General features: G+C 37.4%; 1 protein-coding gene and 1 long non-coding RNA gene across 3 annotated transcripts; both read right to left on the bottom strand.

Annotated features, from left to right (window-relative positions):
* Window positions 1-27,937, bottom strand: AP3S1 (adaptor related protein complex 3 subunit sigma 1). 2 transcript variants are annotated; one of them, XM_074533242.1, is made up of 7 exons: window positions 27,655-27,937; window positions 25,554-25,645; window positions 22,884-22,995; window positions 14,581-14,652; window positions 10,413-10,520; window positions 7,464-7,505; window positions 1,200-1,301 (listed from the first exon to the last, which is right to left on the bottom strand). In XM_074533242.1, the coding sequence occupies exons 1-6, from the start codon at window positions 27,721-27,723 to the stop codon at window positions 7,470-7,472; spliced, it is 489 nt and encodes a 162-aa protein (XP_074389343.1). In that variant the 5' UTR covers window positions 27,724-27,937; the 3' UTR covers window positions 1,200-1,301; window positions 7,464-7,469. The 2 variants fall into 2 exon arrangements, with proteins under 2 accessions (XP_074389342.1, XP_074389343.1); XM_074533241.1 differs by lacking the exon at window positions 7,464-7,505 and having other exon boundaries at window positions 1-1,301; window positions 27,655-27,934.
* LOC141727185 (uncharacterized) lies at window positions 14,659-22,877 on the bottom strand. Its single transcript, XR_012578233.1, has 3 exons — window positions 18,000-22,877; window positions 17,462-17,515; window positions 14,659-17,047 (listed from the first exon to the last, which is right to left on the bottom strand). It is a non-coding gene; the product is annotated as an uncharacterized LOC141727185 (long non-coding RNA).
* Window positions 27,938-27,980: the final 43 nt, after the last annotated feature.

Consider the following 27,980-nt stretch of genomic DNA (forward strand, 5'->3'; position numbering starts at 1 on the left):
TTCTTAAATATCCCAATGATATTTTTATTATTCATTAAAACAGACTTATACATCACACAGAGCTTAAAAGCATGATTATAAAAAACAATCACTATCCCCCTTTATGTTTTTTAAATCACAGAAGAGTTTAAGAGCTGAGCAACTTACGCGGAGGTGATAGCACTTCGATTTCTCTGAGATCTTGACAATACTATGTGTCTCATAAATCTGATTCTCAAAGTAGAGAATCACAATGTCACCAGGCACAGAGGCCCTATTAAAGTATCCCCAATTATCTTTCCAGAGTGCCTTTCTTTATCACATTATTTGATAGACTCTCATGTACAGGTTTGAGCTGCCCAAATATAAAGTCCTCAGCCCATTCTGTGCTTCTCACAAGACAGAGCAATCACAGGGCCCATTTTTTCCCCTAGACAAAGTCAGACCATCAGTGAAAGTCTATCAGATTGTGTAAGTATCAACATGTATACGTAAACAAAAATCAGATCTTCGGTAAAGGCAGTTTTTCCTTCAGTATAATAACAAACAGCTTTTGTGAGAAATGTAAAGAGCCAATATGTTCAGCATAATACCCCTGTGTAAGCCCTTCAGAGATTAAACTACAATATCAATGTCTGCTACAACAGTATTTGTCAACATATAGTCAATTGGCTCCATGAATAGGAAATAATGTGGTTTATTGCAAACAGTAGACTTCAAAAAACAGGTATTTCGAAGTCCAGTTTGTTATGATTTTATTTAACAAAACATGAGCTAAATGTTTTCATGCAACATTTGCACTTAGGTCTTAAATAATCATGACAAACAGAAGTAGTTAACGAACACACTAATTATAGACTTTGGTGAATATACAAAAAACCTCAGCATTATAGGTTATACAAAGTAAAGAACATATTAAATACTTCCCCAAAATACTGCAGCAGCTGAGACACAGTGATATGCCTTGCAAGGGCACAGGAATGTAATTTAGAAATCACATGGGAACTACCCCTTTCCTTTAATTTCACAAACAAGACAAAAGCAACATTCAACTCCACACACTGATTTTTCAGGTTATGTCTATGCAGTACCTTGAGTTTTATCCAGTAAAAGTAAGACATGTTTATTTAGTAAACAATTATGCAGTAAATCTTTATTCCATTTCTTCCTTGGTATTACCTGGAGTAGCCATGTTATTTAAAAGTGGGCAGGTTTGGTACTTTTATACTGATGTCACCAATATTAATATTTCTTGGGATCTCTGGCAGATTCATATTCTTTACAGCTGAAACAGCCCGGGCTGGAGCTCCTGCTAAACCAGCCTGTATATAAAGTGAGGAAAAATGCAAGTCAGGCAAAGTCAGTCACAAGAAGGTTCACCAGCAATCTACACAGACAACTAACTTTTCAAGTATTTCCATGGTTACACAATTAGAAAAACCACATGGTAATTGTGTTTGGAATGAAATGGGTTACTTGGAAATATTAAACCAGAAAGAGAAAACAGTTCACATATTCCTCTTTATATGGTAAAACATGTAATGTCAATTGGATGGAAAAGTATGAGAGGAAGGAACAGGAGGCTTATCCAAGCACGTGTAATGTGCACGTCACAGAACAGTCTCAAGGTGTTGGGTGTCCAGTGTGCTGCCTTTGCCTTTTATCTATTCTAAAAGTTCACGTGGTTCACACTTGACTAGCATTGGTTACAGGTTCAGAGTAAGTAACCTCAAAGTAACAAGGTGCTGAATTTCAGTCAAATCAATGAACACAGACACAGACACACACACACACCTGTGTGTGTATATATACATACATACAAAAATACATATATATGTACACACAGAGGTATTTCAAGGTGGCTTAGACTAAGATGAAAAGGATAAATACTCTGCATTTGTGGTTGATGAAGAGCATGCAGACAGCCAAACTAGGATAACCTGTTTCCCACAGTAACTAATTATACACTAACATATCTGCATCCCCTTGAGCATTACACAACAACATGGTTATGCCAAATTAAACTACTACACAGCACCTATTTTTTATTAAAGTTCTCTATTGCATGCAGTGTCTTTGCATACAAAACTAGAGCCTTTCTGTACGAACATGCAAGTTTTACAATAGAGAATTGCTGACTTCCATTTGGTTCTGCTTTTAGTTAAAGCAGCTGCCAAGTTAGCACACTGGGGTATATTATGAAATGCTAACGATTTACAGCTCAGAGGCCTGAAGACATACCAAAATCATCTTTCCCTATTGCTTCTGAAAACACCTATTCAAAACCTTGTTATTTTAAGGACTATTAAAACAAGACTGTTAAGTGTTACTACTATTTTTGATGTTGTGAAAAAACCAGACTATTAATTTTAGGTATGGAAATATTTCTCCTGAAAGTTCAGATTCTCTATGCAGATTTAGAATTTGCAGTGTGGTTTTACTTCAGGCTTGCCACAGAAGTGTAAAAATAATTTTTATTTTTGCAAGGAAATAAAAAAGCACGGGACATTTTTATAAGAACTCTTATTAGCAGAAAAAGATATCATATCACAAATTTTCTGAATATGTAAAAAGAATTAACTTTAAATTTAACGTTTTAAAAGTAAGATTAAAAATATTCAAAAACAAAAAAATCACAGTGTAAGATTTACTAGTTTTACAGTGTGGCATCTTACAGGTCCAGTAAAAAGGAGCAATTCACAAGAAACAAAGCAAGACGCTAGGAATTAGTTTAAAAAAAGACTAAACCTGTAGAAATGGAAGATCTTTAATTTTAGGTTTTTCAAAGACTGAAGAAACCAGTCCATTTGCATACAAAGTATTTCTGAACAAGAAATACAGCAAAATGAAAGCAGAAAAAAGGTTGTGTCATATTTGACTATTAAAAAGCATTGGTACATGACTACCACTCAAAGTATAACCCTTTCAGATTCTTGGTTTTCACTGAAATTCACTGCAAGTGCAGGGTAAAACTACTGAGGAGTGCACCTGACTTCCATGGTGTTCACCTGGTCAGCTTCACAAAAGGAGACAGACACCCCACACACTTGTCAGATAACAACTCTACTTTTTGAAGGTTATGAAAAAAAAATATTTCTCCTTTCTACTACTCACTTATAAGAAATAAAGTCAAGTTAACATAAGATTTTCACTTAACATCCTACCTACTGTTTTTCCTTCTCCCCTTGAAAACATAACCCAAGTCAAAATAAAACTGATTGAAGTTTCTGATTTTGAACTAACCCTTTACATGGAATGGCTAAAGCGTCATAAATCCCTACACTGTAGTTATGGGATGATTCTCATAAGAAGAAACAGAGACCAGAAAGCCATTAAGTCATCTATTAACCATATCTTCCCTGTCAAACCCTCCTATGTGAGACATGCCAAAGTTTGGAAAAGCATGTGTGGCAGAGAAGGCAGCTCAGAAAACTGCATCTCTGATGCTATCAAATTTACTCTTACTTTGAATTATCAACAGAATTATCTGTTCTCAGAAGAACAGACTTAAGTAAAACTCAAAAGGTGCAAAAAATACTTTGAAACCCTTTTTCCTTCATTTTCCTTAACATCACCAAATCTATCAGGTCATTCATCCCAGAGGCTCTTTCAATAGCAGTATTTTCTTAAAGGGGAAAACCTGGACGTAACACTAACAGTACTAAGAAATAGAAGTATCTAAAATCTGAATAGCCCTGAATGTGCAATAAGTTAAAGGAGCATTATTAACACTGCAATTTCTTTCTATTTACTAAAAAACAGTGCAGAAGGCATGAAGATGCCCAACACCGTCCTGTTATAACTGAGAACTTGGAAATACTAATTTTAAATCAAGAGGCAACTTCCAGTGAAGTCTTATCGGATAAAACAGTAAAGGCTTTTAATCCTTTAAATTCTATTTGCAGTAATGGAAGAAAAATTCATAAAGCAAAATGGGGCAATGTAAACTGTTTTCCACTGAGAAGATGAAAATATTAATTAAAAGCAATGAATTATACAATCTACAACTGAAACAGTGGGAAACCAGAAAAGTATATTAAGTAATGACATGGTAGCACGTGGCTGGCAATTCAAAGGACAGGTGCCTTCTGGGTGACTTGGATGGAGATTCTTTACCCTAATTTAATGGAAGTTATTTATTCTTAATGGACAAATAACATTTTTAGTAGAACTGGTTATTATTTTTACCTACCTGCTACTATCCTCTTTATACAGACTTACAGTCCCTGCCTCCCGCCCCAATGGCATAGGATACAATGGAGACACAATTGAGAATTATTAAAAATACCACAACTGACACAACCACTGCCCTTCCACCCCCCTACACAGTCAATAGCTTCCAAATTTCATGAGGACCATTCTGGATCAAGATCAGTGAAGATCCCTGACAAAACTGCTCTGATTGTCAGATTACCTCTTTTTTTGACAGCGAGATTATCTTTCACTATCAGATGCTGGAGTAGAGATTTTCAAGCTATTACATTCTCTTCTCCTGGAATTCTCTGTATTAAGTGAGTTTGAAGGATAGTGTATACATAAAATGCATGGCAGAATGCTATTTAGCACAATTAATGTCCACCCTATCAAGCACAATACATTTACACAGCGTTTCTAAGAGCTCATAAAAAATGTCTAATGGATCAAATGACTGAAAAGCACTTGAACTCCCAAACTGGATAACAAATACAATTCAAATACTATTATATTTTAACTCCTTAGCACTCCTTTTTAGCATGTCAGGCAGTGAACTAGCAGCAGTCCTTCCATTTCTTTAACTGGAAGTGAACTGTATTTACAAACACAGAGGTACAACAAGTAGTACTTTGAGCCCTGTGTGCTTTTGAGGCATTTTCTAGAGACACCTGATTAATACAGCTTCCACTGTAACACTGAACTCAACAAGTTCCACCTGCCTTTTTTATCACGTAAATCAGCAGGTAAGATGGTGATGCGCCAAGAAAAAATTGTTACATTTGAAAAAACAAAACATGTAGCAAGCCTTAAACATGCAGCAAGAATGATGAATTGTCTGTCACAGCAAGCAAATGACTGAAGCAAGTGAAAGTGAAGCTTCTTAAGACAATTAATGCAATTTCAGAAAGACACTATGAATTGCATACAGCTGGTATAACAATAAGCCAATACAACACAGTTTTGCCGCAGCTCCTTTTTACTCTCAATTTCATTTGTTGTTGAAGGATGTGTTCTAATGTTGAAATGCTGCATATTAAAATTTTAGGTTCCATTATTGCAAAAAATGCTTGTAAACATGTTCATATACTTTTAGAGAGCAATACTGTATATGCAAAAGAAGACACTATTTCATAGATTGAAATAGACGCATTTAATAACAGGATTTTTACTCTACTGGTCCTAATCTATCAAGTGAGAAACATAAGCTGTCATTAATTTACTGAGGTCATTATTAACCACTATAGGAATAAATTTTCTTTGTTCTCATCATCACCCTTTCTTAGAATGCCCAACTGGTAACTTCATATCAAAGTGATCCCAGCAACCCTGTTTTACTCTTTAAAAAGAAATTCAGATAATCTGGGTAAACTATTGCACATCACAAACATTGTTAATATGCATATACAAATAAAAATGTTACAACTATCATCCCAAATAACGCTACACAGAGCTAGCTAGCACTAAAATAAATATACAGAAAACCACAGCCTACTGGAAAACAAAATAATGAAGGCTAACACTGCAAAATAAGCCACCCTTTTCCAGATACTTCAGAGGTACTAGGACCTCTCTGCTGCTGGTGTTTCATAGCAATGCTTCTTTTCAGAACAAGTATGACTTCAAAGCAGCAGGGATATGAAATCATGAAAGGATGCAGTACATAATATAAAGGAATGATCATGTCCCCTGCTCATGAGGTTAAATAAATGAACGTAATTAGAGAAAAACCAAAATGAAGTCTGCAAGTATATCAAAATGAGGCCAAACAGATAAGAAGACTTAAGACATACTCTTAGAAATTTTAAGCACTTGAATCACAAAAAGAGTAATGGATGGGAATGATTAATTATTTCTTTGTTTGTTTTTCATTGCCAGACCCAAAAATAAAAACATAATATGTGTGAGCAGAACACAGAAAAAGAAAAGTAGCTTTGCACAAAAAGAAAAACAAAAACAAAAAAGAAACCAAACTAAAAATCTGAGATCAAGCTCCCTAGTGTTACCAATAAAATACAGACTGTATGTTACAAGTGTTAGTTAATATATTAGGCAGAGGAAGGTCACGTCCTTGATTTTCTTCATGTGCTGTAGCATACTTCAAATTTAGGTTAAAATATTGCATGTTACCAAGAACTATTTTTAGATAATGCTTTTACAACTCAGTGCTACTAAATCCAATTGTGGAGTTGTATTTGTTAAATCTTAATGGTATTGTAGTACACTATCCTAGGAAGATCACATAAAAATTAAAGAGCAAAGCTATTAATAAATTAAATAAGTTTCAATTGCTTAAGATTCCACCTGGTTAAAATACCTGCAGTTTGAATACACAGAGACTTAAAACAAGTGGAAATTAATTTTCAAGTACTGCCATTAATACTGACCGACATTCAAACTGTTAAGCTAAACTAAATGTTTCAAACAACAAATGGCAGGTGACATTGACCATAAACTGAACTTCACACATACAGTCTCCTTCTCCTTCTTCTGTTCTTTGCTAACATTCGTGTTCAGGGACTGCCATTGCTGGGATATCTTAGATCAAAATCTGGACATTCGGATTATAATGACAGCAAATGTACATCTCAAGTTGAGTACATGCTGACAGCCCCTTCTCATTTGATGTTCAACATCCTTAAGGCTGGATCATCAACTTTGGAAATTCTACATCATCTTTACGAATTGCACGGATAATTTTATTCTCTCTATACAGAACGATTTCAGTTTGCTGGTTTTGGTGGTGGGATTTTTAACATTTCATTCACCTGAAGCTTTTTCTGAAACTTCTCTTTGTAAGCAGGTAAAGTTCTTTGTTTTTATCTGGAAATAGTAACTGGTGAAGTAAGAGAGTTTGTATTATTTATTTTAGATTATCAGGGACAAAATTCTCCCATCAAAGGAGTTATTTGTATTATGTCATCATATCTTATTTTGTTATCTGTGTGTTCCTTTTTTATTGACATTATTAAGCAGGATTTTTTGGCTAATATTAACACAAGTTCATATTCTTTTGTTTGTTAACAATGATACAAAGAAAAGTTAAATTCTAAAATGCAGGAAGAGAAATAAAATAAAAAATATGATGTCAATGAAAAGCTAGTAAAATACACTATAGCCAATAAAAAGATGAGGGAACTACAAGAAACTAGCACAAAAAGTAGGCTACAAGGACTAGTATGGGTAATTTTACACATAATTTTTGAGTCTGGCCTACGTAATTTATTGCCTTTGACATCATTTTGCTTTCCCTTTTTGTTAAAAGTACATTTTTTTCTAAAAGTCAGCAATACCTTTGTCTACCTGTCCTGTCTGGGAGACTGAAAGATAAAGGTCTGTAAGAGAGAAGAATGGAAAGAGCCAGAAAAGATCAGGAGGTTCAGAAAAAAATGAGGCCCAGCTTAAAAGTCTAAATTACACGCAGTTGAACACTCCAAATAGAGAAGAGGTAGCCCAGGTTTACCTACAATACTTATAGAATCTCAGAATAAAATCCCAATGACCCCTCTCCCAAAGAATTCCCTCCCTTTATCACAATGATTCTTTGGCTTCAGGATTGACCAGAAACCCATTCACAGATTTACACTAAACTGAAAGCCAGGGAAATGCATATAATACAACATTTCTCAGGGTACAAATAGTTTCTTTTGTAGCCCATCCAAATAGTATTAGCTCAATCACAAAACAAAGCTAGGGACTCTCTTATAGTGGTTTAATTAATCGCTGTTGAAAATATTCACAAATTCCTCAAGCTGATAATTTTGGTCAAATACATGTAAATATTCAGACTTTTTCACTAAATTTTAACTGAAAGCCTGTTTAGAAACCTAGCACGTAACTAAACAAATACCTGATGTTAAATAGCTAAATTTTGCATATTACTGAAAGCCTGATGGGCACAAGAAAAACTGAAGTATTTCTGAAAATGTAACTCAGTTACAGCTTTATTCATTTCATCATGTCAGCTATAAAAGTAAAGGCCACTTAACCTTAAATAGCTGCTTTGTAAATGCAAGAGGCATGATGGTGGTCTAAAAGCCAAAGGGACTAAAGCAACAGTGCTGTGGGGCACAGATGGCACTCCTATATACTACGGACTACATTAAGACTGATTTCTATATTTTATTTTTTCTAATTAAAGAAAACAAAGAAGATTCACTAGTTTTGGTTTCCTAGTGACCAGCATTTAAAATTTACTAAGTTATTACTTATTTTGATTTACATGGATTTGCCTGTGTCTTGAAAATATGTGTTCAGGAAAGACATACTCAAAGATTTACAATCTTGATCAAAAAGACAAAAAGAAAAGAAATAGCAATCAGGAATTTTCTGCGGATATACATTAAACAAATGATTAATGATCTAAGGGAACATTTATCAAGTATTGTGATGTATCTCAGCATTACAGTAACAGTTAAATTTGAAAAGAAACAGTCACTGAACTAAGAAAAAAGAATATATTTGTGGGGAGCAGACTGTGAAAAGTTCTGCCTCATCCCAGCCACCAAGTGTTTTAATTTATCACTGCTACTTCTTTACCTTCTATAATTCATTGCTGAATGTAAAGGAACAAGTTCCTTTCACTTTGTATATACTTCAAGTTCTGCGTGGGTTTTTTCAGAACATCTAGCATCTACTTTTATACTAAAAGCTCTTAAAAGAAAGAACAACTTGTTGATGAATAATAGAACACAGCAAGTATTGCAATTGGCTGCACTGAATCGATGTGTTTCAGAAGACTTGTCAGGGATTGGTCTACAGTTGATTTGGTAACAGAATTCACATAATTAAATGCTTTCAGACAGAACAAATATGTACATAATACATGGCAGAGCACAACTGCTGAGCAAGTTCAGCTTTTGGGAACACAACTGCATTTTTATCAAATAAGGAAAAGTCTAAGTATACAGAAGTTATTCAAATATAATAAAAATTTAGGAGAATAACTCCCAAATATTCATCTCTGTGGTAAGTGTTTCATTCTGAGTGTGAGAAAAACATTAAAATGAACACTTTGGACATGTTCAAAATCTACTATAGAATCCTTTCAGATGCATATACCTATGTACATCATACCTAGCTGCTTCTTGTTTTTCACATGTTGTTGACCGGATATAGTTTGGAAGTTGTGCAAAACAAGGAATTAAACGCATTAAAAAAACTTGGGGTGGCACAGCTTGAGACTGCAGAATTAGAACAGTATACCTTGTGCCACAAAAAAACCTGAAAATTTCATTTTTCTCTTTACTGTACTTCAGTTAGAACTAAGAAGTTCTCTGGGTCCTCTCCTAAAATACCATTTAGTTCATATTTATGCCACCTGGAAGTCTGGTCTGCTGACTTCCAACTTCAGAAAGTCTCCAATTCAAGCAAAGGCCTGTTTAGAAACTTAGATATTATTGTTTTGATGTATTCCTCTGTGGAATTACTCCCATCACTTACAATCCAGCACAGACTAAGCAAAGATATATTAGCAGCAGCATTTTGACTTAGAAGGCACATATGGTGACGTTAAAGGGACAGTAATATACTGTATCAAAGATAAAGTAATTCTAAGATCCTTTCTTAATCTAAATGTCTTTCCTAAACACAAATTAAAGAGTTGTTAAATTGAAAAAGGATTACCAAAACTCTTATGTGATCCCTCACTTAGCCCATTATGGACAAATACAGAATATCATTTTCTCACTTGTTGAAGACCAAAGGCTCAGATTATCAAAATTGCAGAATTCGTATTTACTTTGAAGTGTCTAAAACTGGGCTTTAAAATCTCTCTAGTCCACTTCAGTCCAATTTATTTCCTTGTGTTGCAGTATTTCTGCTGCTATTTATTTCAGGTGCTTAGAAGCATACTATCAGACAGGAATATGTAGTCTTTGAAGACACACTTCGTTTCTTCATCTGATTTCATTTAAGGGCTGAAGTCACTAGTCCAGCATAACAAGTAGGTTGGAACTAAAATGTTTTCTATAACAGAAACTTAGAGAACTACAGAAGTATCTTAATAGCAATGGTGCACAATGCAATTAGATAAAAAAAGTAAAATCTAACCAGCAGTGACTAAGCAGTTTATTACTTCTGATGAAAGGTACAGCATCCTGAGATACACTGCAAATTTTTGGTACTATAAGCAGGCAGCTTACACTATTTAGTTTGCTATGAAGGACAGAGAGCATTATAAAGCATGCATTTACTATAACCCCTGTTTTTAGTTTACAAACTACACAGTGCATCACTCTTACCTCAGATTTCTCCAGTTTATTTTGAGCATCAATCTGAGTGACAATTTCATTCATATTGGTCTCCAAAACCATGCCACCCATAACCATTTCAGCCAATATATTATGGACCTAAAAGAGACCAAAAGAGAATTTAAAAATGCAAAATATCCTACATACAATCTGAAAAAATGGTCTAGGTACCTTGATACAGGGAAACATTTTGTAAATAATTTAATTAATGTTAGCACTTAATCTAAAGGCAGTTGGAAACAAAGCTCATAATTTCATATTCCTTTCTCTAGTATCTTTGCTCACACCACTTACAAACATGCTAAGAAACTTTCACATTCTTCTTTTTTTGTTCCCATTTCCTATCCAATTATTAGAGTTTGAGTTAGCATCAACAGCAGTAACACCTCTAGGAAGCAGGTCCTACAAGACTAAACAAATTGCTCACAAGTAGATGTGTAAATACTCCTCTGGGCTACTCTTGAGAAGGAAGAGACTCTGATGCTCACCCATCACAGACCCCAAGATTTGGCTCAGAAGTAGAACTGACATTCCCAAGACACCTGATAAATATGGAATCTTCAGTATCTACAGCTAAGACTGACAGCTAGGACTCAAACTGCAGGAGCACAGAAAACAGCTGAGGACATTGCTGAAATGGGTATGTTTGAATATCTCTCCTCCCTGCAGCCCTGACTTGAGGATGAAAACTCTGGTTCATAATTGCTGCCTCAGAGTCTGTACTCAAACCATAATAAGACTTGGTTTGGGTTTTTTCTTTTTAAGAAGGCATCCTTCTGCACACTTACTAGTAAAAATCCAGGGTTATCATGTAATGTATAATATTTTAATAGTATATTAGTATTTAAATCTGAAGACAAGGAGTATTTTTCTACTTTTCAGAAATAAACGTGTACAATCTGGTATCTCAAAAGCATAATTTTAGCTACTATTTTGGACATTCTCCTTATTTCCCCATGGATTGAGGATAGAAGTAAATCTTTAAATCAAATAATCAGGAGGTAGTACATCAAAAACCAACACAGTTTGCTTTTGTGTCATACCTAAAAACAAAATTGAATTTGTTTCTCTGATTCTTTTTAGTGTATTTCTAAAACAGCCCTTCTTCAGGCCCTTTTGTGCTCTTCCAAAACCTTTCCTCCTATATAATTCTTACTCCTTTGCCTCCAGTCTCTAGAATACTTAACTTCTTCCTCAGTGCAAACCACTCCATACCCTGGGTCATGCTTATCCTTCTCTGCATTTTTTCCTACTTTCAGAGTACAATAGTGAAGTCCAACACACAGCATTTAAAAATGTTCAAAGCATAGGTGGCTTTAAAGAAGCTGGACTATTTTGTCTTTCTCCACTTTTATTCTAAAGGGACAGCTTTCTAAATAACAGCATTTAATTAATTTTATTTGCTAATCTCCATATGAAAGGAAATCACAGCTTAACTAATAAAGTTACATAAGCATCATAATCCATTGACTCCCTCCTCTTAAACACGTTTGCTCATATGTAAGCAGCAGCAAGATAAAAACAAACAGTAACTGTTTTTTCTTTTCAAATTAAAATTCATTGCATATACATATTAATTGTACAAATACACCTTATGGTCTCTATCTTTTCTTATTTTAAAAAATCACTATTTTTGCCAAGAAACAACGACAACAAAAAAAATCATTAACAAAAACGCAATAAGTGGAAATGAAGTGCAAAAGAGACTTCAACAGTGTATTAAAAATAGCATTTAAGGGAAAGACTGAAGGCACAACAAATACACATCTTATATTCCAAAAGGGATCTGACTGTTGAGAATATCAACTTTTTAAAATTTGAAATTGCTGTTTTGTAATAACAATTTTGAAGTGTTTTTACAAAAATCAAGAGTGCTTCCTATTTACATTAGATGCACTCTCTAAAAACATGAATGCACATTCTAAAGAAAAAGGAATTTATCAAGAAAAAAACTCTCTCAGGAAAATTTGGCAAACACATTTTCTTGTCTTCAAGAAATTTCATTCTGAATGGTTCACTCATCTGGTTAGATAATAAACTCTTGCAAGAGATCATGATACTCCCAGAGATATTTTAATAGGTGCCAAAAACCAGTGAAAAAAACAAAGTATTCCCTTACATCCCTAGCTGAATATATTCTATTATTTTAGTTGTGTAATAGCTTTCAATGATGCCTTTTCCATCAGAAAGCATTAGGCTCTTGTACTCAGAAGGACTGAAATAAACCTGCCCCTCCTCCTCACAAGACATGTGAAAATGTCTTGCTCCAGCTATAGCAAGTTTTTTGGCTGCCTGCAATACAGATGAAGAGAAGTTAAATTCTCTTCTGTATGAACTACACTCCCCAACACCCCAAGTCCTCATCTGCTACAGCACATTAGAAACACTCATTCCACCTATATTCCATTCTTCAAATGAATTCATCATACTCTATCAATATTCTTGAATAAGCATCTGTCTTGGCTCTGGGTAACTAAGTCACTGCTGAGTCCTGTACAATTATAAACACCTGAGGAGCATAAATATTTCCTTACAGAAATACCACATAAAATACCACAGAGCAACAGCTGTTGAGATTACATAGTTTAACTCTTCTACATGCCACCTCATCTTTTTACAAGAAAAAATGTTGGTTTAGGCAGCTCTCACAAGAGAATTGCAAGAAAACCTCCCACAGCTCCATCAAGAACTGAAGACACAGAACAACTCTCATTCAAATAACTCAGCCAATCCTCACTTTTCTCAATATCAGACCACTCAAAATACAAATATTTTAAAGATTTCACCCCTAACAGCACCCACACATAAGCACCCATTATAACCAAGACTGTCAAGATCAAGCAGGAGCAGCTGCTGTTCTTCCCTTTTGCACACTTGAAATATATTAACAAGAAAGAGAAAGTTAATGCATTAACTATGAAGGCTCGGTGCATTCTGCTTCTTAACAAGTTGACTGTATCAGCAGTTTAAAGAAAATTTAACATTTTAATTTAATTCTCACAGATATGTCTTCCTGTTTTGTTCTCTGACCTATAAGAATATTGATGAATTTAAACTGGAAGGGAAAAAAAAAGGAAGACTCAAGATGACATCAAGTCAGTCACAGCTGCCCAACTAATGCTTCTGTTCAGCTGGGTGGCAGCCTTGCCTTAATACAGAAGTTCATGTCTCTGTATTGAATTCTTTTGTTCATTTACACTCAAGGTAAAAATCACTGCACTGGTTAATGTCACATTCAGAGCTTTTTAACTCAAGGCTTCACTGGCTTTTATTGTGAAAATGTATTATTTTTACTAGTATTTTGGGTTCTTTCAGATACCTAACTTGGTATTACTTTCAGTCTGCTTTTAATATCTTACTTTTCCTTTGACATCTTCTGCTGTTGATACAGAAAGATGTTCAGATGGGGAGAGGCGACTGCACAGAAAGCAATGGTAGGCAAAATGCAACTGAAGGAATAAATTCTGTATATTAAATTCTCAGCATTTTAGGTATTACACCAAGAAATGCCAAAGTCCTTTTAAATGAGGGTGACTATACTAAAAGAATTTTTCTAAACTAGATTAGTAAATACAACACTTGTTTCTTATAGCTGGGAATATTCAAACAACATTGTTTCTAAGTGTTTGAAAAAAGACAGTCCCTTTTGAGATTTTAAACACAATGAGCCACACAGCATTTAAATTACATAATCATAGCATATTAAATGCACCTTCCAATCCAACATTTGACCAAACACCATCAAGTTGATTAAGCCACTGCAGCAAGTGCCATGCTTCTTGAACACCTCTGGTTATGGTGTCTCCATTAGTTCCCCAGGCCGTCTGCCTCAATGCCTGACAACTCTTTCAGGGAAGAGGTTTCCAGCTTGAGGCCACATCCTCTTGTCTGCCCATGGTTACCTGGGAGAAGAGACCAACCCCCCATCCTGTTACAATTTCCCTTGGGGTGGTTGTAGAGGGCAGCGTGGCTCCCTCGAGCTTCCTCCTCTCCAGCCTCAACATCCCTGCTCCCTCAGCCCCACCTCACAAGACATACCATCTAGACCCCCATCAGCTTTGTTACCCTTCTTTGGAAAGTAAAGTAGAGTTTAATATCAAGTATCAGCTGAAACAAACATATTACTTGATAAAAATATTACAGGATGTCATCACAGTACCTTGTCTACATGGAAGATTAAATCCAGCTCACAGACATTTTCAAAACATTTGTCTAGTGTTTCCACAAATACCTGCAAAGAGGGGAAAAAAGCACCAAAGGTCAATCTTGAACAAAAACTCTGCAGTTCCTTTAGGTGTGAGGTTTGAGAAAAGCAAATACAGAAATTAAACACCAGTCAGACCTTAAGGCATTAAAGGCATCTACCGAAATGATGTGGTTAACACTACGTCAAAAGTATGTTATCTATGTAGAGGACAAAACTGTATGCACAAGCCAATTTAGGTTAAAACTGCTTAAAGTCACACTGTTTTAAAAAACAGACATATCTTGAAAAACCAGTAACATAACCTACACTATAATTTTCTCAGCTGTGATTTAAAGTACTCCTTCCCATTTCATTACAACTCAAGTATAAAGCAAAGAAAACCAGCTTTTCCCATCATTGTTTTTAGTAATTACTGCATTGCAGGCATTTCCTAGTTAAACAGACTGTTAACTTTGCTGTTAAGTGTCAACATCACTCCTTCCAGCAGTAGGATAGTACAGACCCACTGAATCCAGGATAAAAAAAGGCATCTGTCTTAATGTCATAACTCCTGATCCTGTCAGGCATATTACCATATAAATTTAGAAAAGTCTGTAATAGTTCACACATAGGCAAATAAATCCTTCCTGAATCCAGAACATAAAAGCATAAAAATCCAAGCAGCTACTGCACTCCAGCCACTGATGTTCCCTGCCAGATATGGTCTGTACATCACCTTCCTCTGGGTGTTTCTGGAACAGATTCCCGGGCATTTATGTTTGCACCTTGCTACACCAAGAGCACCTGATCCTCACTTAGTCTGGATAATGAAATGATGATTGCACTTTCAGTCCTGAAGTTCCTAAATGCCAATCACTATGTCCTTGTGGTGAGTGCTATTAGACACTCCAGCCTTAGAGAGTTGTACACACAGTTACCTTTGTCCAAGGGATAACTTCTACGGACACGGGTTATGTCAAGATCTCTCTAAGTTAAATATAAGATTGAGCTTAGGGTCTTCAAAGCAAATTTCTGAAAAAATTTACAGATCTTTTATTAATGGCATGAAAATAAGTGGCAACTTGTTGGAAATTTTAATTAGTTTTGTATGTGTCAAGACCATTTACTCACAACATGTATTTTATTTATTAGGCTGTCACTGTATGCAATTTTTTATTCAATTCTTAACTCAAACATCCTAAAGAAGCAGTATGGAAGACAAACACCTCATTTCGACTCTCTGTTCCACATGATTTATGAACCCCACCTTAGTATTTGAGAGGCACCAGATTTCAAACTGCCTAGGTCCAGGCACAGATCTGACATAGATCATAGAATTGTTTAGACTGGAAACCTAAAGATGAATGAGTCAAAGAGGTAAGCTAGCACTGCCAAATCCAGCTCTACCCCAAGTCTCTGAGTGCTACATCCAGATGTTTTTAAAGCACTAGGCATGGTGACTCCACCACTTCCCCAGGCAGCCCACTCCAATGTCTGACAACCCTTTCAATGAAATTTTTTTTAATATCCAGTATAAACCTCCCTTGGCACAAATTGTTTCCTCTTATCCTATTTTTTCTTTCTTGGGAGAAGAGATTGAAGCATCTCTATAACCTCCTTTCACACAGTTGTACAGAAAGATAAGATCCTCCCAGTCCTTCTCTCCAGATTAAACACCCCCAGGTCTCCCAGCCATCACTCCTTGTAAGACTTGTGCTCCAGCCCCTTCACCACTCCACTGCCTTTCTCTGGTCTTGCTCCACCCTCTCAGAATCTTTCTCATACTGAGGAGCCCAAAACTGGACACAGGATTTGAGGCACGGCCTCACCAGTGCCCAGTACAGAAGGAGAGTTGCTGGCCTCACTCCTGCAGATCAAAGCCAAGCTGCCACTGGCCTGCCTGGCTGCCTGGGCACAGCTGGCTCATGTTCAGCTGCTGCCACCCAGCATTCCCAGGTCCCTTTCCACTGGGCAGCTTTCCAGCCACTCTGCCTCAGCTTGGAGCACTGCAGGGACTGCTGTGATCCAAGGGCAGGACCCAGCATTTGGCACTGTCAAACCTCCTACAACTGACCTTGGCCCATCCCTCCAGCCCGTCTGAGTCCCTCCAGCAGGTCAACATTCCCACTCAGCACAAAGTCATCTGCAAACTGGCTAAGGGAACACTCAAACCCCTTATCCAGTTCATTGATAAAGATATTAGAGAGGCCTGGCCCCAGCACTGAGCTCTGGGGAACACCACTGCTGACCAGACACCACCTGGACTAACTCCATCCACCCCACTCTTTGTGGATGAAGTCCTGCTTCTACAGACATGTTTTTATATCTACCAACCCAGGGAAATAGATCTGCTTGACATCACCCATTCCCAAGTGTATACCTCGCCTTATTGTGTGATTACTTTTGCATCTTAATTGCTGATCTTCAGATCCTGCTCAAACTGAAAAAGAAAGAACAATCACACACTGCCCTTGCTATGACTACTACTATTAAAGTCTTTAAAATGTTGAAATCAAACTATAAATTAACTAATTATGCATTTAGACTATCCTTTAATACCAAAAATACAAATCTGTCACTTAAACTATGAACACAGAGCATATTCAGAGGCAGACTCAGGACAATAAGGTTTGGTGATAAGTTAACTAAGAAAATGAATATGCTTCTGTTAAATTATGCTCAAGCTAAGCAAAGCAGGGATTTTTCTTCAAGCAGTTGTTAATTCATTGCAGTAATAACAGTCTTCTGTAAAGAAGGGATGCGAGCAAACAAAAAAAATCTTGTACGTTAAGTACAAAAACTACACATTTGACAACGTGTGGTGCAAAACAAATCACCAAAGATGTTCTCTTACTTTCCTTGCACCTTAGGTGAACGCAGTTACAAGAACAGTGCTGTTTGACATTAGCTGTAAGAAGAAGATTGGAAACAGTGTAAATGCAACCTCCGTGCAATAGTTTTAGTCACAAGAGCTAAGAGTTTGACACTATTCCTCATACAGTCACCAACTCTGCACGATTCACACACTGACATCTGTCTAGTTCCTTGGAAAACAAAGGAACCCATTAAAGACACGGGCAACATAACAATCCTAAAAACACCCCCCTCCCCACATGTGTTTAGTAGCAACATACTGGCTCACACATCAACAACACAAAAGTTTAACTGTTGTGACATTCTTCCAATAAATAAAGCTTCTATAGCAGCACTTGATTAATTGTTGGAGCAGTTACTTTTAAACCTTTACCTATTACACAGCAATCCCATCACACACTAAACAAACTCACAAATCTCTGCTTAAAATGCATGACCAGCAATGCACAACAAACATTTTTTAATCTAAGGGAAATCAGCTGGCACTGACTATTCCTTCACAGAGATTTTTCACTAACCAGAGATTTCTCACAGAAGCTTTGGAAATTTCCTCCATCTTCCATTGATGATGGCAAGTTCACTCAGAATAATGCCAGAAATTACAAGGTCTACATCTATTATAAATTATCTTTTAAAACACTAGTCAGCAAGGAAAACTAGATTTTTTACAGTAACATTTCTTGGCCTGTTTTAAGATGCCTGCAACAATTGAAAAGGTAAATAAAATCAGAGTCACTTTCATCTGAATTTTAGTTGAGTCAAATGAATTGCACACTGAGGCAAGCAGTGCTAAAATTTAAGTACTGCAGTAATCACTTCAAATGCTGCAGACTTGTAGATCAATAACCAGAAGAGAAAACACATCAATTGATTTGACACACACACATATCAGTTCAGATGCACCATGTGATGTTACTGGAAGTGTAACATAAATAAAGGAGTGAAATAGCAGGAAAATAAGGATGCAAGCACAATTAATTACTAGCTCCCCCTTGTGCTTCATTTTTGAAATTATAATCTTTTATGGTAAAAAGAAAAAAACCACACACATCTCCATGTAAGTAAACAGAAAACATTAAAAAAAATGAAAACCCCAAAACCCCTACACCTTTCTTTTGTAAGAAATATGCTTTAATAAAGACAGATACACACTGGGAGCATAAATTATATAAAACAAAACACAATATTTTCATTGAATATATGCAAGTCTGGAGCTCTCTCTACTCAGCCATATGTCAAAACAAAACATCACCTTTCCAATGAAGGGCTTATTTTTAAAATAAGCAAATAAGACAAAAATGGAGTAAATCATACATTAGTAGGAAGACAACAAGGGCAGCAGAAAACTCAGAACACCTGATCAATTAAATGTATTGGAGCATAGATAATGTCAAATACTAACAAAAGCAGGTACAAAAGATAAGCTAAAAACAACAGGAGTAACTCATAACAAGAATATCCCCTTCTTCTTCCTTACCTAAACAGCAATGGTAAACCTGAGGACAGAAGTAATTCAATCTGCCCTTGGAGAGTTCTCATCTCAGTCATATGGTTCTCTGTTTTTTATTTAATTAGCATAAAAGCATCTCTGGTCAGGATCCTTTATCCTTAAGAACTGAGAAAAACGTGTTACACAAAGTGCACTGCACTTCCCACATGCCTCTCACTGAACACCCTTACCTTGAAAGGCTCCACTGAATTTCCCATGGAAGACTGATCTCTCACAGACTCCGCTGCTTGCTGACTCATTATGTCTTCAAAGTACAGCTATGGGCCAAGACACTTACAAATTCTTGGAGTGACAGAGGCTCTTACGTCCATAACATAGTTAAGGTACCACTGTAAAGACCCTTCATTTCTCCCTTATGCCAGTTTACAGCTAGTTCTGTTTTCACACGTATTTTTGTTACATGCAATAAAAACCTTACACTTCACAGGCTAACACAAAGATGCTAAAATAGCATGACAGAATTTACAGAATCCAAAAGACTGCAAAACCTAAGCATAGCACAGATGCTGACCTATCTACCAATCCAAGAAAGCAAATATAATAAAAAGAAACTTGTGTTTATATTTAGGAAAAAAAGGGAAGAAAATGGTCAAAAATAAACAAAGTGAATTTGCCTTTCAAACAAAGAAATCCAAGTTGAAGACAGTATCAAATCTGAGGCAGAGTCCATGATTTGTAAAGCATAAAGCATATTCATTAAGCCTGAATCAAGAAGATTTACCTGTGAAATAGCTCTGACCTAATGGAGGGATAAGTGGCATTCACAAAAGTATCTTAAGTATCACAACAAAAACTTTCTGCTGAGAAGAACTGCAGACTACCATATGTAACCCAATCTCCTATGCATTTACCCAGTTTACATGACAGAAACCTCCAAAGTGCTAAACTGAGTTCTAGGTTTCTTTCACCAGTTTACTTTCCATCACAAACTACTATATTTATCTACTTACTTAGTCATACACTATATGTATGTCAAACAAAGCCCAGATGTCTTACTCCTACCTGTGTTATCTCTAAACTACAGTAAACAAAGATGTATCAAAATGTTCAACACTTTCAGGAAGAAACAAAGCTTATTTGCTCAATCCAACATCCGTGTGTATATCCTGTAAGCCTACACTGCATGTGTAATTGACAAGTAATAAGAAACTTTCTAAGGGCCCTCTTTCAGTAAAAGGTACATTATGATTGCTACTGCTAAGAGGATTAACAGATCCTTCTTCTGAGCCAGTCTAGAAATTAAAAATATTTAATTAATCTCAATACTCTTAATATTTAACATATCTCTAATACTCTATGCTTTAATCAAATATTTGAATGATAACATTTAAGAAAATTCTGAATCCTCAACAGCTGCAGGTACTGTGGTGAGACTATGATTTATAAACAAAATCATACAAGTCAGAAAACCAAAATATTTCTACAAATGGAAATAGCATTTTTATTATTTCAGTTTCCTTTACATAATTATGTTGACATGTAATTAAATACTGGGGCATTTTTGGAAACAATGTGAAATACAAAGACTAGGAGATCAAAATCTACTTAAGTATTTTTGGTACCAGAAGCAAAAGATTATAAAGAAAAGTTTAAATTCTCTAATTCAAAAAGTTTGGGGGCTATATAATTACGGGTAGTAGTAAGGGCAAGCTATTTGCTTCAACATTTGAACGTACAATTCAGGTTGCACTGTCTACATATGAATATGCTTCTTTTCTCTGTTCGTAAGTATTTTGGCTCTTCCAAGTAAGAAGACACAATATGTGACAGGCAGCTAAGCAACCCTGTACAACAAACTGCTAGGAACAGGTAGAACCATCATGTACCTTACTCGTTAACGCTGCAGTGTTCGGATACTGCAGAATGTTTGATGACCCAAGATCATATAAGAATCCAGATGGGAGTTTTCCTTCCCTCCTACTCCCACAGGCACTCTTCTGGATCTACTGTCCGGAACAGCAACACTGGAGCAGCTGTTCTGAACAGCAGGAGGTGTCTGTGAGAAGCTATGCAGCTTCAAGAAAGGTCTGCAGGGAACTGGGAGGCCTTAGAGACACACAGTTTTTCCACAGTGAAATAACCAATTGATACAGTCCCACGTGTCAGGACAGATTTTACTTATGCAATAAATCAATTCTCTTGATGTGCAAACTTTTGAAAGGCTTAACAGTAAGTTATATTTACTCTTTTCTAGATATATATATATGTATGTGTGTATGTAAAAGAGATCCATTTTATGCAATGACATAAATCCCTTAATGGTGGGAAACTGTTTTTTGCCACATCTGAGTTCACTAACAGTGAAATTGTTTATTTGCAAGTTTTAAGTTGGAAAAATCACTGATTTAGTTGGAGGCCTCTTGACCTAGGAGCATTCATATTACCAGACATGGTAATTGTTACTAGGCTGATAACAGACATATTTGGCATTTTAAATATTTGCCACAGCACCAAGCCTGCCTGAGTTTAAGAAACATTTGAACAAGGCTTTAAGGCACATGGTATGATTCCTGGGGGGTCCTGGGCAGTGTCAGAAGTTGGACTCAATGATCCCAATGGATCCCTGACTTGGAAGGAAACTCTACCTGGAAGCCTTGCAGAAGACATTCTGTTTGAGGTGTCAGTGATCTTGAACAGGTCATGTCTGCTGTACTGGGCTGAGCAGGACAGATCTTCTTAATACAATCTATAACCTGTGATGTCCTTGGCAAAATGAACTGTAGGAAAGGAATGTACTGATTCTGACTAAGAGACTGTTGCATGTTTAGGGGTTAGTCATCCACATAACACAACCTGAATAGACACAGAGGCCTGTGCTGTGCTGCAAAAATTCCTTGGCCAAGGGATAAACTCAGCCAGCTCACTGTAACAGGAGCCTGCAGGCAGCTCCCACAAGGTACCAGCGAGCATGCCACCTGCATGGCCTCACCATGACCCCAAACTACAGCAAGAAGTTCTCCTGAAAATATCCTTTAGCAAGAGCTGTTTTCCTTTGAGGAAATTATATAATAGCTCAAAGATTCAAAAGAGGGAAAGCTTCTCTCCACAGACAGGATCTGCTCTGCCCTGCACATTGTGGGAAAACCCAGCTGGGCTCCACTGGGTGCCACATGAAGGTGGCAGTCCAGCACCTGAAGGGCTGTAAGATTTACCACCTACACTCATCTTCTCACTCTGCTCTGCTAAGCAGTTTTCTTATTAAACCATTTGTGCTGTTAAGCCTTTCTCACTGAGAAAAAGAACGTAGGCTTATGGACCATCTTCCTCCCTAACAACTCCCACCCTACCCATCCCAATTCCCCTGGAGCAGAACACACACATAGGGGAGCATTTGCCCTCCTTTTCTAAGGCATACCTGTCAAAAAGCTCATGAGCCACAAGGAAAGTTTAATCCAAGGAGATTTTGGACATATTTATGCATTATGCATTTATTGTGAGTATACATATGCATGCATCTATGTGTGTGTGAGTCTGGATATATATTAATATACATAAATATATACATATACATACAGAGCATTGCCTGTCAAAGTTCTCATGATCCACACATGCATAGCAAATGTTTGAACTGCGCCACTTTTACCTGCAGCAGAAAAAGGCCTTGAAAACCTAAAACAAAAACTAGTTTGCGCTCAGGAGGCTCCCAAGAGTTTCCTCACTTTCCCGTCAACTTGGACAACGACTTTTCCAAAGACAGACAGAAAACTGTAAACAATCTGAAAATAATACTCAGCACTCCTTGGTATGTTCACAGTATAAAAGCAACCTTCCAAAAAAAGGCAAGCAAAATATTTAAGTTCTAAGCTACTTTAGAGTTGAATTACAGTAATTAAGAATTAATAAAAAGCAAAAAAACTCACCAAAAAACCACAAAGCAGCAAAAAGAACTTACTTGTATGAGGTCTAAAATACCAAGCTCACTTTCTGAGGAATCCACACAGAAGACAAAATACAAGGTGGCATAGTGTCGGTAAATTAGTTTGTTATCAGATCCACCTATTAACCTAAAGAGGAAATAAAACAAGTAAAGCTTAGTTAGCATCTCGGGCTAAGCTGAGCAAATCCTCACAGTAATTTCAATTAACAGGAGGCCTATTATTAACAGCTAGAGCTACACTGCAACTTTTATTTTGTGATATAATTCCAACAGAGGACTAAGTAATAAGACAGCTCAATTTACATTTACCAAACAAGCAGTTATTGTTATCCATATGGATAAAAAATGACATCAACCTGTGCACCTTTTTATTAAAATCAATTCAAACAGATCACAAAAAGTAGGTATTAAATGTACTTTCATTCCACACTAGCAGGCAGGCACTGAACAGGGATTAATCTGCTTTACAGATTAACAGTGTATGCCTATGAATCCCTCCCTGACCTCAGAAGAGCATCAAGAGGGGAAAGAAAAAGAAATCTGCAATGAAGACTGGCATTTGGATTACCAAAAAAGCCTTAAATTAGGTTTATGATCCATTTCATAATAAAGAATATGTAACACTTGTGCTACAAAATGTCTGATATCTTGAGAAATAGGACCACACTTCAAGCAGTAATTCATGATGCAATGTTACAGTCACAGAAGCAATTATATTTTTATGGACTCACTAATCATCATGGCACTGAATGAGAAGAGGTCTAAAGAGGTATGTTCTTCCATTCTTCTGTTACGGTGTTCCAAACAAAGGCACATAAAGCACAGGAGATCTACCTCAGACCACTGACATTTGCTTTGAGCTGTAAGAGGTCCAATCCCAGATAAACAAAACTAATTTTTAGGCTGAACCTATATGGCCATGACTGTTGTGACTTTTCCTTAACTCTGTACCAGAACTGAATCACCCATTTTGTGCAACATAACTCATCCCTTTAACTTCTGTCATTATCACACAGAGAGAATACACAGATTTTAAAAAAAAAATCTTTTAGGTCACTTTTGTTTAAGCAAATTGCTCTGCATTAATGCTTGGTAGGGAGCAGGGATGGGGGTAAGGAAGGGGAACCCTTTGTTTCTGTAGAGCAGGAATTACATTTGTGTATCAGACAACACTTTTACAAACAAACAGGACAGTGGAAATACCTAGCATTTGAAGTTTCTTCTTTTGTCATCTATTTACCCAATTCTTTCAAATACTTCATACTTGCAGTACACATAGTTCTACACATAAACTGTTGAGGCCTTTGGGTAAACTGCAAACTATAAAGTGAACCCTGTCCTGAAAGAAAAAAATACTGAAATGGTAATCCTGTAACTACGCAGTAGGGGGAAAGCCAGAATTCTGTTCTCTATCTCAGTTTATTTTTGTTAAGCAGCTGTCATTTTTAAAAAGCTCCAAATGTCTTCTGCCTCTCACTTACAGAATTCAAATCAGAATGCTTCCAGCTTGAGATCATCTCCAAGAACCTGATGATAGAATCACCAGTTGAGTAGTCAGAAAAGAATAATTTAAATTTAAAAACCAGTATGTAAAAAATCAGGAATCATTTTGAGCAAGGAAAAAAGACATCCTAGCTGATATGGTACAGCTAAGCATTTAACTGACTCTGCACACAGTAAATCTAGGCATTAGAAGACCGACTTCCAATAACCAGAAATTCCTATAAATATAATATTTAACAGACTATGACAATCTCTGTCACAGACTGGAGATAGAGAGCTTATTCCACCAATTCTGACCCCTTCTTCTAGAGGGTGGCTTTTTATCTATTTACTCTTGAGGGCTAATAAATACTTCAAAATAAAACACATCTCCATTTCAGAATTTCTTCAGCTAAAGCAAGATGACAAAAACAATGAAGATGATTCAAAAGAGATTTTTTTGTGTGTCTTACAGAGACGGAACACCCAAGTCTCACTTCCCTCCTACCTTGCTTTTCCTTTATTAATAAAATATCTTGGTTGAAACTGTACTAGTTAGTGCATTTAAAACCTTTTTTTTTTCTTCCCAGTTCATGGAGCAAGCCCAAATCCTGATAAAAAGGCTGCGGAATCCTACTATAAAGGCTGTCTGCTCAAATATTAGGAGTTCAAGCCAAAGAACAGTTAAAAAGTATTAAATTTTCTAGAGATTTAGCTCAGTTGGTCAGAACATGGTGCTAAAAACACCAAGGCTGAGCTATGGACTCCTGTACAGGCTGTTCAATTCAGACACCTTGTGGATCCCTTCAGAATATTCTGTGACTCTGTGAGTCAGTGGGTATGGCAAATGCCAATGCCTCTTAAAATGCGACCAGCAATCTTCAGCTTGATTACAGCAAAACAGCATCTGCCTGCTCCTTCCCCATCTTTGCATCTGAAACACTCATGGCACTAGATATAGCACCGTGGCTATTACAGCACAAGGGAAAAAAATTTTATTGCCCAAGACATTTTGGCACATATAGCTATGCTTCAGTTAGTAAAGAATATGTACACTTGCTGCAGAATGATATAATTCCTTGTGTATCAACAAATCTCAAGTGGCATGGCATTTACACGACAGCTGTGAAATGTTGTACTGTCATCAGAAATAAAAATACTTGAAAGCCAGTATTTGGCATTTATTTCAAACTTGATACTTACAGTCCTCCTTCTAGGAAATTACAGACATTTTCATCACGTTTTGATACTAAATGGAAAGTTTCTCTGATAATTTGTTGCTGTGTATCTTCACTCTGTGAAAGAAAATACACTTTGCTAAACAGGACTGACAATGCACACAAGACTCTAAAACACAAAGTATGTCAGCACTCTCAAACTATCTACTTCTGAAGCCTTAAATCTGCCAGTTAACAAGGCATTTATTGTTTGCGTCATTTCGACACAAAAAGCCATTATTTACAAGTTGCAGAAAAAGGTATTACTGAGAAATGTGAAAAAAATGATTTTTTAAAGAAACTTCTGTAAAAAAAACACATCTAAAAGTAGGATTTTTAAGTAAGCCAGAAGTGTTCTCAAGTACCTTGAATTTTTTTGTATCTCCAAGGTAGCCTGAACTACTTTTATCCATAAACTGAGAGTACAACGAAGTCCCCAAAGCTTGAAGACTGCAGCGAAGCTTCAAATCCCACAATATGTAACATTTCCAGAAATACCCTAAAATACAAAGGCACCACAAGCAACAGGTGCTCCTAAGCCATGACCTTTAATCTTAGAAGACCAGAAACATCACCTCTGAGACTGAATTCTTCTGGCTCTTTAGAAACTTAATTTTTACCTTTGAAATTATGGCCACAGGTCTACATTCTGAAAGACGAAATCATGACATGCATTTTAATTGCCATAAATTAGTTTCTTCTACCTAACTGCAAAATATTATTTACTTCACTTTATGCAGTTTCTGTTCTCATATGAATCAGCTGAAAAAGTTAAGAGTCGTAAGTTTTAGTATTATGAAAGAAGTAAGTACCTCTTTCACGGATCTGACCGAATTAATCTCTCTAGAAAGCTGCAGATGCATCCTCTCACTGAAAAAAGCCGAGATTTGCCTCCAGTACCAGTGCAATTGACACTATAGAATGCATAAGCTTCAAAAGATCCACAAACAAATTCACATTATTGAAATCACACATAAAAATACAATCTATATGATTGCGCCTGTTTCTGCGCACCAGAAAGTTTCTTACTTTAATTTGCCATTCACATTTTCAAAACTTCAAAGTATTCTGTTTACACAAACATATTACCCTACTTCAGGCATTGAGAAATTGTTCAAAGCCGAGTTATGAAACTAGTAGATCAGAAAGGTTTTACAAGAAAAATCTGGTATCCTCTGGCCGTCTGTTCATCTCCTTTCCCTTCTACCTCACACAAAAGAAGGACCTGAAATAGTTACACTCCTTTAATTCAAAACCTGACCATGCAAACTGAAGGGACACAGTCATCATTTCTGCTCTGAGGTGTGTAACTAAGATACATCCCTTCCAATGATCTATGAGTCCTCTAATAACCAGAATTGCAAGAAAGAGGTCACAAATCCATGTAACTGCATTGCTGGGAAACGAGTTATTTGTTTACATAACTTTTAAGAAATACCAACTGTTTTCTTGCACTTTAATGCCCAACCAGACCTCAGCATATTTGCTGAGGAAATACAGTACAGTGCGCTCAAAACATTATCTTAAAATCTCTTATCCTTCAACTAAATCACGAGTTTCCAGTGCACCTTTCCATCCAGACTGAGCGTCTGCGCTGCATTTTCGTTGTGCCTGCCTTCTACCATGTAAAAGAATGCTCTTTTCTAGTTCCTGCGTGTTCACGTCATCTGCAATTTCACAGTGCACCGAGAATTTCCGAGAGGAGAGGTTCTGTTCCGGAGCTCCCCTGCCCCGCTCCGCCACGCTGCCTGCACAGAGACAGCAGCCGGACTCGGGCCGGGCAGCGGCGCTTACAGCGGCAGCGCGGAGAGCCAAGGTGTCTCTAGACGAGACTCCCTCCCTGCCGCCTTCACCCCGGAGCTCCCAAAGGCAGCTCAAGCGAACACACGACCGCCTTTCCCCGAGCCCTCCTCACGTACGCGCTCTCAGCACCGTCCCTTCCCCCGGCGCTGCTCGGGCCCGGCGCAGCCGGCAGGGCCGGGCCGAGCTGGGGACCCTCGCGTACAACCCCGCGGCCCGGCCACGGCACGACTCCCCGGCCACCGCACGGCCCCCGCCCGCCCCACCGAGCCCCGGCCCGCCCGTACATAGCGCTGGTAGAACTTGGAGAGCCGCGGCTTGCCGTGATTGTTGAAGATGAGGATGGCTTTGATCATGGTGGGGCGGCGGCGGGGGCCGGCGGCGGCCGGACGAGCTGTGCTGTGTTCCGCTGTGTTCCGTTCCGTTCCCGTTCCGCTCCCTCGCTCCCGCTGCCCAGCCCGCTCCCGCTCTCGGGCCGGTGCCGGCGGGGCGCGCGCACCACGTGACCGGCGGGGCGCGGCCGCGGCCGGCGGGACGGCTGGCGCAGCACGCGACGATCCTGGCGTGTCACGTGACGGGAAAGACGGCGTCCCACGACGGACAAACCGCCTCG

This window comes from Zonotrichia albicollis, chromosome Z (assembly GCF_047830755.1).
Source record: "Zonotrichia albicollis isolate bZonAlb1 chromosome Z, bZonAlb1.hap1, whole genome shotgun sequence".
NCBI classification, from domain to species: domain Eukaryota; kingdom Metazoa; phylum Chordata; class Aves; order Passeriformes; family Passerellidae; genus Zonotrichia; species Zonotrichia albicollis.

Excerpts from the sequence above, each read along its gene's own strand:
- AP3S1 (XM_074533241.1), bottom strand. The coding sequence starts at position 27,723 with ATGATCAAAGCCATCCTCATCTTCAACAATCACGGCAAGCCGCGGCTC. Across the intron at positions 10,521-14,580 it reads TAATCTTCCATGTAGACAAG|GTCCATAATATATTGGCTGA; the intron begins GTACTGTGATGA and ends GGTCTCTTTTAG. Across the intron at positions 1,302-10,412 it reads ATAAACTGGAGAAATCTGAG|GCTGGTTTAGCAGGAGCTCC; the intron begins GTAAGAGTGATG and ends CTTTATATACAG.